General features: G+C 41.8%; 1 protein-coding gene across 4 annotated transcripts; it reads right to left on the reverse strand.

Annotated features, from left to right (window-relative positions):
• Positions 1 to 38: 38 nt before the first annotated feature.
• Positions 39 to 8,891, reverse strand: birc2 (baculoviral IAP repeat containing 2). 4 transcript variants are annotated; one of them, XM_035435409.1, is made up of 9 exons: positions 8,733 to 8,889; positions 4,412 to 6,197; positions 4,022 to 4,121; positions 3,842 to 3,920; positions 3,706 to 3,754; positions 2,435 to 2,677; positions 1,455 to 1,709; positions 1,033 to 1,074; positions 47 to 829 (listed from the first exon to the last, which is right to left on the reverse strand). In XM_035435409.1, the coding sequence occupies exons 2-9, from the start codon at positions 5,352 to 5,354 to the stop codon at positions 636 to 638; spliced, it is 1,905 nt and encodes a 634-aa protein (XP_035291300.1). In that variant the 5' UTR covers positions 5,355 to 6,197; positions 8,733 to 8,889; the 3' UTR covers positions 47 to 635. The 4 variants fall into 4 exon arrangements, with proteins under 4 accessions (XP_035291303.1, XP_035291300.1, XP_035291302.1 ...); XM_035435411.1 differs by lacking the exon at positions 8,733 to 8,889 and adding an exon at positions 7,423 to 7,566; XM_035435410.1 differs by lacking the exon at positions 8,733 to 8,889 and adding an exon at positions 7,352 to 7,493.
• Between the last annotated feature and the right edge of the window lie 7,240 nt (positions 8,892 to 16,131).

A 16,131-nucleotide genomic window follows, 5' to 3' on the forward strand; every position in this document is an offset into this window, starting at 1 on the left:
CTGCAGGCATATTTAAACAGTAGCACTGGTCTCACCAGTTTCAAGAGCCATATTCAGATCTTTATTTTAAGTATTTAATTATTAACAGTTAGCTTCAGTATACAGCATTAATGTACACAGCCATTTAGAAAATGAATCTAGAATAGCTGGGGGGGAAATTGCATACAAACAGGAAACCACAATGCTATGCTTAGATAAGATCAGAAGCTATTACTCCAGAGATCTCTGAACTTCAGTCCGAAGGGCAGCATGCCTGCAGGCTTTTGTAGCTCATTTACAATCAGTGGCTAATGGAGGCTTGGGAAGCATGGTCTCTTTAGTCAAGGTGTCTGTAACCATTATCCTGGTAGGGCAGTGTCTGCCGTTTTTGGTTTGTTTTCGCCTGTAAATCAGCAACCAATTCAGCTCCTGGTAGCCAGGTAACTCGGTGTAAGTGACTTGTTTTCACTGATCAATGAAGCACAGAGTAACGACTAAAAACAGCATTCAGGTGTTCTCCACGAGTATGGTTGCAGACACCTGCTTCAACCAATAGGTGACCTCAAATTAAGCATTTAAATGGTGAAATGCACTGAAAACCTGCAGATGATTTAGCACTTGAGAACAGGAAGTCTGATACCCTTGGGTTACTGGGATTAGGAGAGGAAGGTGCGCACAGTCCCCTTCACCAGGCCCCTGCAGATGGGGCACTTGCGCAGAGAGGGGGCACACTCTTTGCACACCACCAGGTGGCCGCAGGGGATGAAGACGATATTGACCTCCTTGTCCATGCACACTTTGCACGTCCTCTCCTCCTGCAGTCTCCTCAGCTGCTCCTCCATTGGCAGATCTATATTTATTTTAAAATAAAGACAAAAAAAAAACAAAACAAAAAAAAGACCAAAAATCACACATTTCCTTTAATGCTCATGCCTTTTAACGCTTGGATTTGAATCTGATTCCTTTTTCTTTTTTTCTGCGATTTGCTACCATACAAAACAAAAAAATGAAAGAAAACAGAAAAGAAAAGCCTTTTCTCATGTTTGTATATACCTGAAAGATCTTGACTCGGTGATGCAGCTTCATTTGACTGGGCTGAAATTGCAGTGAGAACAACAATTAAACACTGGTCTTCAGTTTTAATTAGCTTAAGGAGAGCAAGGACTTTCTTTGTGTGGGGGGGGGGGGGATGGAAACGTTTTCCAATGATTCCTTAAGCATCACCTGGTTCTCTGATCAGACTGAGCAATTACACCTGAGCTGGGGAGGTTGCCAGACCTCCACTGAGCAGACCCCCTTAGCAGTAGTGTGCCTGTCTCCACTGACTTAAAACGCAGCCAGCGTCTGCAAAAACGTGCTCACAGTGATTGCGGTCAGTGCTTGATGCAATTTGGTAACTATTTCACGCCGTTTTTTTAAAAAAATTTATTTTATAAGCCGCCCGTTCACCTTTAATAGCAGAAAGGTTTAAATACCCATAAGTTCTCTTAAGAGATATACGTCGTTCTTTTGGATCCAGTTGCGGAAGACCTCGGCCGCCGCGTTTCCCTTGGACAGCACCAGGTCTATGAGCTGGCTGGTCTGCTGCTTGACGGAGGTGCAGCTGTGGATGGCGTCATACTCCTTCTGCAGGATGACCGCCTGCTCCAGCAGGTGATCCATCAGGCTCTGAACACTCTTCAGCCGCTGCGTCAGGGCGATGTGGTGCTTCTTCAAGAACGTGAACCCGTCTGGAAAGGGGAAAAAAAAAAAAAAAAAGGGGAAAAACCATTATAAAAGGACTGGAGTCTTGTTTTTCGTTGGTGGCATGTTTGTTGAACTGTTGGGTGGTTTCCATTTTGCTGTGAGAGTTAGTGTTTGAAAAACATTTGAGAATTTGAGAACACGCTACTGACCCAGAACATATAATCATATGAAATGGTAATTTGTAAGTGAATACTGGCCAAATAGAGAATTCTAATAGTAAGTAACATGGTGAAATTTTGTTGCTGCCTTAAGGGTTAAAACATAAATTACTGTTCTCGTCTATGAGGCGGTGCATACTTTTATGAGAAAAGAAAAAAATATTCAGTTCAAGTTAGTTTCAATTCCGATGAAACGCAGTTTTTTTTTTCCATCCGCCTGTAGGGGAATTCATGCCATGAGTTCATGCATGCCTTTATTTAGCACCGGACAGCGATGTGATCAAGGGGAACTCCACTACACAGTGAAACCACGTGTGCGTGTTTCAGTCAGCGAGATTACGAACACCTCTGCTTTCCTTTCAGTGTCTGCGCATTACACATTGTGTGAGTGTATTTTGGAGCGTATGTGTACATATGTGTCTGAGTACTCATTTCAGAGCGTGTACACATATATCTGTGTTTGTCTTAATCTGTGCGAGTGCATGTACGTCAGTGTGCATGTCAGAGTGTGTACATGTGTGTGGCGATAGAGACCTTGGTAACTAGCTTACCCGAGGCCATTTCCTCTGCGAATCTCTCCTTCTCTTCTTCACGCTTCTCATCCTCAGCACTCAGAAGGTCAGACACCAGCTCCTGCACAGTCTTGTAGTTCTCGCCGCTGGTGAGGATCTTGCTCTGCACAGTCTGTTTGACCAGGCTACGGTCAAAGCCCATCTCCAGGGCTGACGTGACCACAGGCGTGTTCATCATCACAGCATCTTCTGACCGCTCTTCACCTGGCCCCAGGTGCACCACTGTTCAGAGAAACACTTGGTTTCAATCTCGGTTTTCAGTTCCACAAGGAACTGAGTTATGCTGAAAACAATCCCATATGTGTAAGACTGCTTTTAGATTGAACAACTGACAATAAACTGAGTTCCCCACTCAAACCAGTTTAATATTTTCCATGACTACACAATCACATTTTCAAAGATGAATGTACTCATTTGAAGGGTCCATTTTTCTACAAGTCAGAGCTACATTGGGCAATATGCAGCAGTGACTTTTGTGAGATGAACATCAATTGAGACACGTGTGTCTTGCAAAATGTTATCTATGAAAAGGTAATTCTCCAGTGACCAATGACCTTTTTGTGGATTTAATGAACAAACCATTGAACGGTCTAATTATTTACAGTACGCTACTGTCAGGCAAGCTGATATTTAAAACTTCACAGTAAGTGACACCGAGTTGATGAGAAAATCGATGTACCGTGCTCACGGCAAAGGGATTTTTTGTGTTTTTTTTTATCTTGACAATTTCACCGAATTTAAGGGTTTTTTTTTTTGTTTTTATTACTGTGAGGACCCTGGGAAAGTCAGAATTCTCTCAGCTTTTAGTTAAACAAGGAAATAAAGTGGTTTGTTAAACGACTGTGATGACTAAGTTTCTGTTAGATCAAATACTATCACTACCATCATACTTGTTGGGTTATAAACTTTCCAGTAGTTTCCGAGTAATTTTACATGACCAGCTGACTAATCTTTACCAATCCATTTCTGGTAAAATTTAGATGGGGACTTGACTAGTTTCACAAGTGGTTTTGCCACATGGGGGAAATCAATTGAATAGTAAAGTACATCTGCTTTAAAAATGATGAACAAGATTACATTGAATCAGGGAAGTACTCGTCCCTTGGGTTCCTATATGTCAGATGTGCTCAGTTTTAAATGGGAACACACCTACTATGCTCATACAGCCTTTATTTTTACATAAACAAATCTAAATTTAAATGGATGACTAAAGTTTGATTGTACCAATAAGGAGAGCCCATTTCACCCACCTGGTGGATCAACAAACTCCCGTGCATTGCTGTCCCCGTTTGTCAGCAGCTGCAAAGGAAAGCAAAAATTGATTGTTTCACCATGACAAATTTTTTAGATGTGAAATTCAAAAACTTTCCAAGTTATGCAACTTGCCTGCTCAAACAAACGGGGAAATCTGGCTTGAATTTGGTGGACAAACTCTTGTCCCTTTTCTTGCAAAAGGTACTCACACCTAAAATGAAAATATAAGCATGAGTCTTCAAGCCAGATTAAGATGGATGCTTTTCAACAATACTGGTGCGTGCTCATGAACAGAACAGGAAAAAAGACAACCTTGGAAACCATTTGGCATGTTCCACCCAAGGATCATCACCTGACTCCCAGCACCTGAGTCCTCCATCGCAGCAAAAACATTTCACATCATCATTGCGCCCTGTCCAAAAACAAGATACACCAACATGAAAGATCTGTATGACCATCTGAAAATTAAACACACAAGTATATATGGAATCTCTGTAAATAAGATGATGAAGTTCAGTCTGAAGAAGTCCCATCTAGAGGAAAATAGCCCTACCATCTCTATGGCACTCCTACCTGCCCTAAAAACATAATCCTTACTTGTCATGAAGCATTTAAGACATTTCACACAATTCAGCCCATGAGCTTCTTCCAATTATCCTAATCACTAAGACAGATCAATGATTAACAGCGGACAAGCCTTACCTACATAGTAGAAGCCTGCCTTGGCCAGCTGGTCTGGTCGCACAGGTATCCTGGAGGGCCAGTTAACAAAGGTGAGCAGCCTCTCTTCACACTGCTGCATGACTGGGTTGGACACGTTGACCAGCCCACCAGGGTTCAGAGACACGTTCTCCGCACGATCACCCCTGACAAAGCGGCAGTTGGGGTAGTGCCTCTGGTGCTCAGACACAGCGCGATCGCCAGGCTCCCAGTTGCTCAGATGGCCCCCACAGGTGAAGCAGGCCACACGGTCACCCTGCCCCAGGTAGTAGAAGCCTGCCTTGGCCAGCTCAGCTGGGGTGATGGTGGCCTGTGTCCAATTCTGGAAGCTTTCCAGGCGGTCCTGCTCCCGCCGCATGCTAGGGTTGTGGCAGGTAGGTGGCCGCTGATGAGACATGTCCTCAATACCACGCGAGCTCAGCGGGCTGGTCGGAGGCAGGCTGGTGAACCCCATGTTGAAGTAGCCCACCTGCTCCTCTTGCTGGCCTGGGGGAGGTACTGCAGCGGAAGTTACGACAGCTGCAGTGGGCGCAGTGGTGGCAACCGAGGCCGAAAGTGGCAGGACTGGAACATTCCGGAGGGGCGAGAAGGCCGAGTGGGAGGAGGACAGAAGGCTGGCTGTGGATGGCAGGCTTTGAATGAAGGTGCAGGTTGGGGACAGCTGACGGTGTCGCTCAGTTGGGCACTCGCCGGACTGCCAGTTCTCGGCAGTCACATTACAGCGGAAGCACTGGACCCGGTCCCCAACCCCTGTGTAGTAAAAACCAGCCCGCGCTAGGCTCCTTTCAGTCACTGCCACGCTTGTTGGGAACTTGGCAAAGGTAGATATGCGAAAGAGCTCAGATGAGTTGTCATACTGTAGGTTTGCAGGCGTGCTGTTACGGCATAAGCCCACAAAAAAAGCATTATTTTGTAAAATTTCCATTTTTAGGAAAGGGGAATCTATAGAGAGGGATGTCCGTTTCAGGGAGAGAGGTTTGAATTAAGAGATTTGAATTTATAGCCCAGGGTTGAATTTAAACAAAAAAGAAAATGTGCCTCCAATCAGAAATACAGTGGAATATCAATTTAACCATTTTGTTTACTCAGATTAACCAAAATAATAATAAAACATGCAAAATTTCCACTGAAATATTGTATACAATTTTGTGTATGATTATATCATGGATGTAATAATGAAAAACGCTACCTCAAACCATGGCCATGGGACTATAATGATTGGAGTCTATACTTGAAGCAGTAAAAGAGTATTACAAACCACTGCTTTACCACTCCAAAACACTGCAGCAAATCTTGCAAAGTAAAGCCAACTTTCAGCAAACCACACACTGTCCTCTTGCTATACTCTCCAGGCCCTGCACTTAATCAAACTTGGTTAGCAGGAAAGTAAAAATGTTTCAAACATTGTCATTTTTGGTGTACACATCAGCCTGGATCATTTGCACATAGACTGGAAGCTTGTGCATTAGCTTTTGCATAATGAATGATATTGGCTAAATGTTTCAATTTATTCGGACAGATGGTTAAACGTTGTTTCATTTCGGTAACAGAGCTAATAAAGGATCATTACAAAAAAAAAAATTAAATTTTAAAAACTGGGCCAAAAGAAAATCCCTGGGTTTCTCAATTCAAACCACTCTCCCAAAACTGAACATCCCTCACAGCGAGGCTTAGGCCTCCATAATAAGAATTACAAATCACTTAAAAAATAAAGATGCAAATGGTTTGAAGAACAAAGGTTGTCTGTGTCAGCTTCGACTCTATAAACCTATTGGAAAAAAAGAAAAAAGGTAGAGGATTGATCAGAATGCAATAATTATCTTTAGGGCAAGACCTACTCAGTAAAAAGCAATATTTATATTTAAAAGGAAACGTACAGCTATTTCAGAATACATGTCTGTATTGTGTTTTTGTAAACCAAATTACAGACATGTTCTTTATCAAATTCAATGGAACCAAAATACTGGTTTGACTGGAGAATCAAACATTTGTTTAAAAAAACTGTTACAGGCTAACATTCCAGAGGTAGGCCTATACTACTCACGACATGTCTTTTAGGTTCTATTAAATACACCCATTTTACATGGTTCTGCCAGTGCCCGTTCACTAGATCTGAATACAATACATTACAATACACAGATAACAAAACGCAGCTTAAAATAAAATTATTCAATAAATGAATTCAAGGCTACTGTGTGGCCTCGGTTTAAAGGCCATGACATTCACGCGCGCGTGCACACAAATAATATCGGCGTAGTTCATTATCATCATACTGTTGTGAGACGTATTCTAGTGACCAAGTTTTGCTGTAGATAATATGTAATGTCATCCGTATGCTAACGTCCCTAAGTCTCATGAGAAGTAAGGTTGAAATTCCGGTCCGGTTTTCTAATTATTTGTACAGTTCCGGTTTAATAGAAGGAAGACATGTTACGCTAGTTTGGCGTGTCAATGACCCCCAAGTTCGACATCGGTTTCGAGTAACCCTTGCTCCTGCCACCACGGTTCGAAGTTGGTTCCTCTCTAAGGCTCCCAATACTGCATGTTGTCCAATTTTGAAAATTCCAAATCTGCCAATCCTACTGTGAACACAGATCACATAGATCTTCGAGGATATATCCAATTACAAAACCCTTCATGGTCAACAACACAGAGTGCAAACAGGGGCCTAACTTCCAGTACAGTTTTCATTTAAAACACAGAAATGTGTACCATTTTAAGTTATAATTCTACCAGAACTATTCTGCATTTCCCCCATTACACAAATGCGGAAACGGCCATGTCTTTTTAGCCAGCATACGCCATTTTCTAGCAAGTACAGTCTATACATGGCTACCCAGCACTTATCCGTTTTGAATACAGCATTCTCACGCGTTCTGATCATTTAAGTTTAATCATATGTAGAAAACAAGAAAATCATACCTTTCAAATAAAGGTACGCGCGCACAGGGTGTACCGTTTAAAAATCTGCAATAGAAATAAAATGGCCCCACCTTCTAGTGTTGTGTCGTTCAAAAGAACGAATCTTTTGCGTGAACAACTGAACTGAATCACTTCCTGAAACGATCCGTTAATTTCTCAGTCAGTTCAGTTGAGCTCTCAGTTGCGAGCGAACGTGAACTGGTCGTTCACTGACTTACTATCGTTCGCAGACTATTAGTTCAGTGATTCGTTCGCTGAACGTACTAGGATGTGACGGTAAACTGAGCTGACGGTACGGTTCGTATACACGGCTTCGTTCACCTTGCTGGTAGCGAATGCAAGGAGCGAGGAGTCTCTGGGGAGGAGTGGGTACGGTATGGAATAATGGATAATGGATAAATGGATAATAATCTAACATCACCTTTAAGTGTGCTGTTTTTTAAACATGTCAGAAATAAGTAGCCTACTATTTTATCGACTAGCCTACATTCTATGAGAAAACGATGTACGCCATTTACGACTCTCCCCTCCCCCCTCCCCGGCGACCGCACCGGGTGACACCAACCCATTTTTATACGGTCTACGCACCAACCCTAGTGGCGCCACTGGCTCTGGTCAAGCACTGAGCGATTCGGTGAACGAATCTTTTGAACGACTCTTTTTAATGAACTGATTCTAATGATTCAGTACACTGAAAACCCGGAAGCGCCCAGATAAATTCAACTGATTACAAGGACACTGCTAACGTCAAAATAAAATTAACGGCACAAAACACAGATATGTAGCTAGGCTACAGTTTTATTCCGGAGTATATGGGTGTGCCGTAGACGTTGTTTGCCTAACACGCACGCAACCGCAAAGGCGGATCTGGTATTCTCGGTACTTTCCCGACTTGCAGCCTACGTATGGCTGGAATTATTCATCATTTTTTTTAAAAATTGGACAGAATGACGACGGGAAAATTGCTTTCATTTTAGATATTCGCCAGACATACTACTCTTCAAGTCTCAATAACACATGAAATATAAACTCAAATCCTCTGTAAAGACTCAATGGCAGGAAAAGCCAATAACATCAGGCCAATATGTAACGTTACAAAATTTTAAAACCAAATAAGTAGAGACTAATTTTACCACTCTGTCAACTCGATATCAAGGAGATCTTCAATTTGTTATTGGGAAAAGTTCTCTAATTCCACAGAAGCTTAAGATAAAAAATCTAAGTTATAGGCTACCTAACGTTACGCATTCTTAAAATATACTCGCCCACCCTTTGCAAGCCAAACTATTAGCGTTGTTCACAGGCTAACATAACTACTTAACGTTTGTCACGAACAGTAGAACAGGTGTGTGGCGGGTGAAAAGTGGCAGGGATTCCTTACCGAAGCCGACTGTCGTGTCACTTTCACGTGAAAGAAGGTGTTCCGTCTACAGACGAAGTCGGATCTTGGAGTCTATAATATTGCTGCGTTCCAGGTGAACTCTGAAACTCGCAGTTCCGGTTAGGGAGGTCGGATTCCGTTCCAGTCAGAAAGACTGGTGTATAAATATCTTTGGTTCCAGTGGTTACTTCGTAGATGACGTATTTTTGTAGGACAACCCAGCAGTTTCTTCCGCCATGGGTGAATTTCGAAGCTGTTATGTGCTTTAAGTTACTAGTAATTTTATAAGTTTAACCCACGACTGTTTATAATGAAATGGCGACTTTATTATGGGGTTGACTGTTCACTGAAAGCTATCCGAACTGCAATTAATATTTTCCAAGCTATCGTTGCCTTGAATTTGGACAAAACTGAGTATATTAATGCAAACCTTCATCTTGAAATTCATTGGTTTGCTACTGATGTTTAGATCATTTTATTATAAGTTTGAACTCAAAGCAAAGCACTGGTCAATTAATTTGAATTCAAATCCTAGTTATCATGGGGATCAGTTGTGTAGCTCTGTGTAGAACCGTGCACCAATTCACATTCAGCAGTTCTCTCGTTAAATTTTGAACAAGCAAAGCTGTTGGGAAAAGCCATATTCTGATTAATGGTTAACCGTATGACCTCTATCACAGATGCTGATAATGGGGGTGGTTTTAAAGTCAATGCATTGAACGCAGAGACTGTAAAAAAATATGGACAAACCGTATTTACCACTTGGTCGGCCGTTCGAGTGCAACTTACTGGTGGTAAACCGACTTTACGAGTTGACGAGGAACGACCGAATGGACCACAAGAGCCGTTTGGGACATATATTTCAGTCCCAGGCTTAAGCCGCGTTTCCACCAAAAGTGTTTTTTAGTCCCAGGAACTACTTTTCAAGGAACTAAAAGGTTCCTTCCAAGCGGCCAAAACCAGACTTCGTTTTTGAAGCTCATTTCCTGGTCTTGTTGTTCCTGGTTGCTCACTAGCGCCACTACGGTTGGCTCCAGTATAGGTGTTTTCATATCCGGTTTCCATGTAAGTCTACGGTACAAATGCGGTCAAAATACAAAGTCAATAAATTTTTCTCATGAGAACAAATAGTCACAATATGTGTGTTTTATTCGTCTTATGACTGTCCATGGGTCGATTTCATGATTTGTTGTGTCATTTGGGCACTGTTATAATATTTGTTGTGGACCAATGAGGTACAGTTTGCATCACTTCCTGATTACTGCGGAGGACTAAGCTACAGTAGGGACTACAGTCTATGGTCACTGGGGTGGGCGGTGGCGCCTCTTGGCCTTGACATTGTGGCTCTGGCCACGGTCCACCTGTGTGAAGTCAGAAAATGCAGGCATCCCATTTCGTAGTGATTTCATTATGGCGTGTGCTATTTACAGCTGCACTAGACGACCATAAAATAACCCTCCTCTTAAGTTTTTCGGTAGCCGAGTCATTTTTACTATTTCCTTTAGCCTACTTAACCAAATAATTAGTTGGCAGAAAGCGTAATCAGCTTGCTGTATTTGGTAGTCCAGTAGCCTATGCTAAAACAGTTTGCAACTTCGGCTACCAAGCCATTTGACTAGCTAGCTAACCTTAACCGGCAAACATTCAATCTATCAGACGTGTTTGACGGCTTGTCAGTCGTGTACATTTCGTAAATGTCTACCTGGGCCGTGCTTCACGCATGTGACAAAGCTACTATAATCCCGATTTTGGGATAAACACTTTTTCAGTTTCACGAAGCGAATTAAGAGTCTCAAGGTTCATTTGCTGAATAACATACAACACACGATGAAATCACACACACAGAATTTAACGAAATTAACCATCTTGGCATTTAGAAAGGAACATGTTTTTAGCATTTAAGAGACCGACAAGCTAGGCATTTAAGACAGTGGTTCTCAGAATCGGTCCAGGGGGCTCCTTGCATATATTGCCTTTTCTCCATTGGTTTTGATGATTTACAAGAAAAAAATAATAGCCTAATAATAATTAGAAATTCAATGTAGGCTACATTATTTTTGTCTTCATGCACCAGGTGGAAAACTTGCTGTACAAAGTGCGTTGTCATATTTACACGCCTGCAGATCAGTTATTAAAATACTTGGTAGATTTGTTAATCACCGCTGACAGTGTTAATTTTTATTCGGTAGAAAGTGATTTGCGAACGATCGGTCAGCTAGCGTCACCCAGCAAGTGAACACCACAAACGGCGATGGAGTAGCTAGTAGCAGTTACTGGCTCATTAACTGACTGTGGCGAAAACCTACGACGATAACTTGCTCGGTTAACAGCAGGTCTACCAGACAGTTATATGAAAATTAGCCTAGTCAAATCACCAGTAGCCTACACATCTCTGATTGATTGACCATCAGTGTAGTCAATGTTCTTCCCCTGTGGTTCATATTGCTAATGCGTGAGCTAACCACGGATAGCCTACCTAGCTCACTGGCAAGCTGATATGCTAGCTAAGCATATTCGTTTTGCTGAAAAACATACATTGAAGATAACTGAACATAATTGTATTTTTAATGTCATACATATAACGTGATTACATGACACAGTACAGTCACGGATGGAAATTAAACTCCGTAAACATCTGATAATATAGTATTTTAAAACATAACGGCAGACAGTCAGCTAGCCTCGTTCGTTCTGCAATCGTTCGTTCAGGTTGATGGGCTTTTCCGCACCGGACTGTCAATCACATTGTAAAAATCACAGAGCTTAACATGGCCGCGCCCGCCATTGAGCTTCAAAACGTGTTTTAGAGACCCACGGAGAGTCAATGGGTGACGTCACAGTAGCTTTGTCCATATTTTTTTCAGTCTCTGGTTCCTTCATCCCATTGTTGTCTGCGTTTCCACCGCGGTCTAAAGTCCCGCGAAGATTAGGCAAATTAGCCCACTGACGTATGAAAAAGCAACGTTGTCGTCGGTCCATCTGTCCTATGATTTCTTCTGTAACCCCATACTACCACCGAAGTAGCCTACATTATTTTCTAATAACCGGGACAGCCCGGAGGGGTTTATTCCAATTATATACAACGGGTTACCAACAATGACTATATATGGTTACTTTTGTATTTATAGATTTATATCGATTTAATCACCTGAAATTGAAATATTCTTCTGAAGCCGTTTGGGCATATTTTACCGTTGTCAAGCAAAACTGTCGTTGGTAGTTGAACTTGGATGGTTGTTATGCAACAAATAGGATATAACAGGCCAATAGTCTGATTGTAACCGTTTTATATATCCTCTCAAACACATTCATTATGTTTTTATGCAAACATTCACTTTCATGTCTTGACATCCGAGGCGACAGAATGCATTCACATTCCACAAATAACTGGCAACAACAGCAGAAAACATACACACGTTGTAAACAATTTGCTGTACTTTCTCATCGTCAATTCCATATAGGCTAATCGCAAAATGACAAGGACAGAACGAAAACTCGAACTTGCGTGAAAATTTTAATTAGCAGTGGTACAGCCACCGTTTACTTTCCTTCAAAGTTACTGCTAGCCAAGCAGCGAAGTGTGCCCTCCAGATGCGAACCATGCACCATAAATTAGTCCATAGTCTTCCTGGTCTTTTTGTGGAATTGAAGAATGGCAGAGTAAAATTACGGCAGTCTGAAAAAGCAAAGGGAACGATTAGGCCTACTAGAATTAACCTGTTATTTTATCCTGACAAAAAGTGCGGAAGGTGATTTCCAGTTTGCTTTTACTGTATCACCAATGTAAATTACGCAGAACTACCACACACCTCACATAACTGTATCAAACGTTTTGAGTCAATTACAATGGGCTAACAAAGAAAATCCGGAAGAAAAAATTCAGCAACCGAATTAAACCGCTTGAATGTTTTGTTACGTAATATGCTGTCCCAGCACGAATGCTTAGCATTTTATAAAACGAATACTAAAGCAAGAAAAGAACAGAAGAGCACATGTTATAATTCCAAGACGTTGGCAGGCTATAACCAAAAGTAGGCTACTGCGCCGCATAACATACAAGTTTGATTTGAAGTTATGAAAATAAATCGGTTTGCGGCTGCAGATATTTAAAAATGGCGGTTGAAATAAAACACTGCAAGTAGTCGACCAATCAGAAATTCAGCGCCTGCGCCCCACCCCAAAGGTTCCGGTACTTTTGGAAAGTACTACCCCCCGAACAGGAACTTTTTTGGGGGTAAAATAAAGCCCCCGGAACTAAATTTAGACCCTAGTTCCTGCGGTCGAAACGCACTGAGTTCCTCAAAAGGTTCCTAGTTCCGGGGTAAAGTTCCTGCGGTGGAAACGCGGCTTAAGTGGAATAAACCCCTCCGCGCTGTCCCGGTTATTAGAAAATAATGTAGGCTACTTCAGTGGGAGTATAAGGTTACAGAAGAAATCATAGGACAGATGGACCGACGACAACGTCGCTTTTTCATACGTCAGTGGGCTAATTTGCCTAATCTTCGCGGGACTTTAGACCGCGGTGGAAACGCAGACAACAATGGGCTGAAGGAACCTTTTAGTTCCTTGAAAAGTAGTTCCTGGGACTAAGAGTTCTGGGTATTTTTGGTGGAAACGCGGCTTTTGTCTATGGTTTGGGATCCAAAAGAGCCGGCTCTTACTGGTGAGCTGACTCACTGAAAGGAGCCGGAATTTCCACCACTAGCCTCTTGCCAATAAAAGGAAAAAATCCTCATCTGAGGAACCAAACATCCACCCCAGCGTCTCTCACATTCTCCCTCTCACCTGTCTCCTTATCCCTGCAAGCTTGTTAGGACAAACACAAAACAGCTGCGCCACGCCCCCAACTCCCGCGACCGGCGAATCGGCTTACACCCCGATCTGCATGTGCACCCAGACTCCAATAATCAATCCCCCAGTGAATCCAGCACAGCTGTCAGGCTACCTCCTGACATAACCACGCCAGCCCAGGACCGCCACATCCGACTTCTTCACCTGTGGGATCATCTGAGGCCAGCCACATGAACAGTTGATGAAACAGTTGGTTTACACAACCGCAGTAAACCACAAACTGATAGAAATCGCCTCCGGGAAGCTCATCTGCGTTCTCGATGTCCTCACCGGTGTCTTGATTTGTCTGCAGTTCAGCGTCACAATCGACGTGAGTGGGCAGGAGCTCACTTTCGATGGCCACTTCTTCCATGTTCTCCCAGTTCTTCCATGGCCTGCATACTCACCAGACATGTCAGCCATTGAGCATGTTTGGGATGCTCTGGACCGGCGCATACGATAGCGTGTTCCAGTTCCCACGAATATCCAACAACTTCATACAGCTATTGAAGAGAAGTGGGACAATATTCCACAGGCTACAATCAACAATTTGATCAATTCAATGCAAAGGAGATGTGTTGCCTTGCATGAGGCAAATGGTGGTCACACAAGATACTGATCGGTATTCTGTTCATTTCATGATATCTTTTTTGGGGAATCTGTGACTAACAAATGCATATTTGTATCCCCAATCACATGAAATCAATATAAAGTGCTTAATGAATCTATTTCAGTTGACTGATTTACGTTTATTACCTCAATAAAATCTTTGATATTGATAAGTGTTGCATTTATATTTGTTTTGTTCAGAGTACGTATATTAACATTCAGTACGAGGGGTTTCTTTAAAGAAATCAATTAGGCAACTTAGTAAAGTCTTGTTTTTCATTACCTTTAGAGATTATCAACCTCAATTAAAAAAAGGAGTACATTTGGGGTAGAATTAGATGATTTCTGTTCATGGATGTGAAATTTTCCTACAATTATAAAATTAATTACAGTCAATACTTGTTTCACATTGTAGGGGAATCAAGATGTTCCCAAAAACAGGTAAAATGACCGTTAGCCCAGGAAGAAGCAGATCAAAAGTTTGTAGTAAAAACAGGAAGGTTTAATACGCAGCCGGCTACGGGAACAACTCAGCAAGGAAGTTCAAAATAGTATTGGTGGGTGATAAGATTTATACAGTTTCCAGTAGACTGGTATTTGCATATTGTGGAATTATATTGTTGAAAGGGAGCACTGCCTCTGATTGGTGATAGAGGCTGTGCTTCCTTCCGATTGGACCATTCAAATTCAAATCCATCCTACCTATTCAAACAGGTACCATTCACATTGAAATTGAATACAACAGGGGGGCTCACCCCCTTCCCCCCTGGGGCCCAGCGGAAACTTCCCAAACGCAGAATACACAAAACTGTCTGTTTCCCAACAACATTCACCCTTAAAATGTCACATCTTTTCAAGTGAAGGTATGATTTTTATTTAGAAGATAAATATATGAGATGCTATGCTATTCCAGAAAATTTGGGACCTTAGGGCAGTGTACATGGATGATAGTTTCATTTTATTTGCAAAAAGAACATACATTCTCTATAAGTCACTGTACTATGAGATTAGTGAGTTTAAAGGGTAAATACCATGCAGTATTTTGAAGTGAATCTCCCAGACATTATTACTTACACAAAATTTGAAGAGTAACATCCATTATTTTCCTCCAGTGGATAAATTAGGCTTTGGAGTTGAGAATTTCAAATAGTAAAGAGGGTTACGTTTATGGACATTTAATCGGTTATAACAATGTCAGATACAGGTCTATTTAGCTAGCTTTGTTGGCCTACAAGCCTGCCCGGCACTAATCCACAATAAGAAAACACAAATCACCTTAAAAATCACAAAAACAAAACTAAACCTGTCTAACTTGCATCTGTGACACTAGAGTGTACATAATTAATGAGAAGTTTTAAGTCAAGTGCTGACCAGCAGTAATGCAGTTTCACTTAATGTGGAAGTCAATACTATAAATAGTCCATTATAATCCAGCAAAGCATTGTAATCAGAGGATGAACGGATGCTTGAAATGATTAACTTCCCCAGGCAATGTTACGACCTGGTCTAGTGTCAGACCATTACAGGAAATAGGACATGAGAAGTGAGTGGGGAATAGGTAATGGTAATTAAAGCTGCCGACCAACGAACAACTCTGGTCCCTATCTGCCTATCCTAAATAAACTGGCTAGTCTTTGAAGGCCAGCCGGATGTGGGACAGCTTTGAACGCTGAGCTTCGAGACGCTTTTGGCTAATCTATTGAACATTATCCCAAAAGGCTTGGGGATCATTTAGGTGTTTTTCATATGTGAGACAAGTATGAATGTTTCTCTTCATTAACAGTGGTTTTTGCCTTGCTATTCTCCTATGAATCCTATTTTTTCCCAGTCTTTCTTAATGTGGAGTGATGAACACTGACCTTGCTGAGGCTAGAGAGGCCTACAGTTCTTTGAATGTTCTTATCTTTTAAGACTTCCAGGATGAGTTGTTGCTGTACTCTAAGATTTTGGTAATTAAAAA

Source organism: Anguilla anguilla, chromosome 9, assembly GCF_013347855.1.
Source record: "Anguilla anguilla isolate fAngAng1 chromosome 9, fAngAng1.pri, whole genome shotgun sequence".
NCBI lineage: Eukaryota > Metazoa > Chordata > Actinopteri > Anguilliformes > Anguillidae > Anguilla > Anguilla anguilla.

Bases quoted from the DNA above. Each gene is read 5' to 3' on its own strand.
- birc2 (XM_035435409.1), bottom strand. From the start codon at position 5,354: ATGGAAATTTTACAAAATAATGCTTTTTTTGTGGGCTTATGCCGTAAC. The intron at 4,122-4,411 runs GTAAGGCTTGTC...GTTTTTGGACAG, and splicing joins GGCAGGCTTCTACTATGTAG to GGCGCAATGATGATGTGAAA. The intron at 3,755-3,841 runs GCAAGTTGCATA...TTTCCTTTGCAG, and splicing joins TTCCCCGTTTGTTTGAGCAG to CTGCTGACAAACGGGGACAG.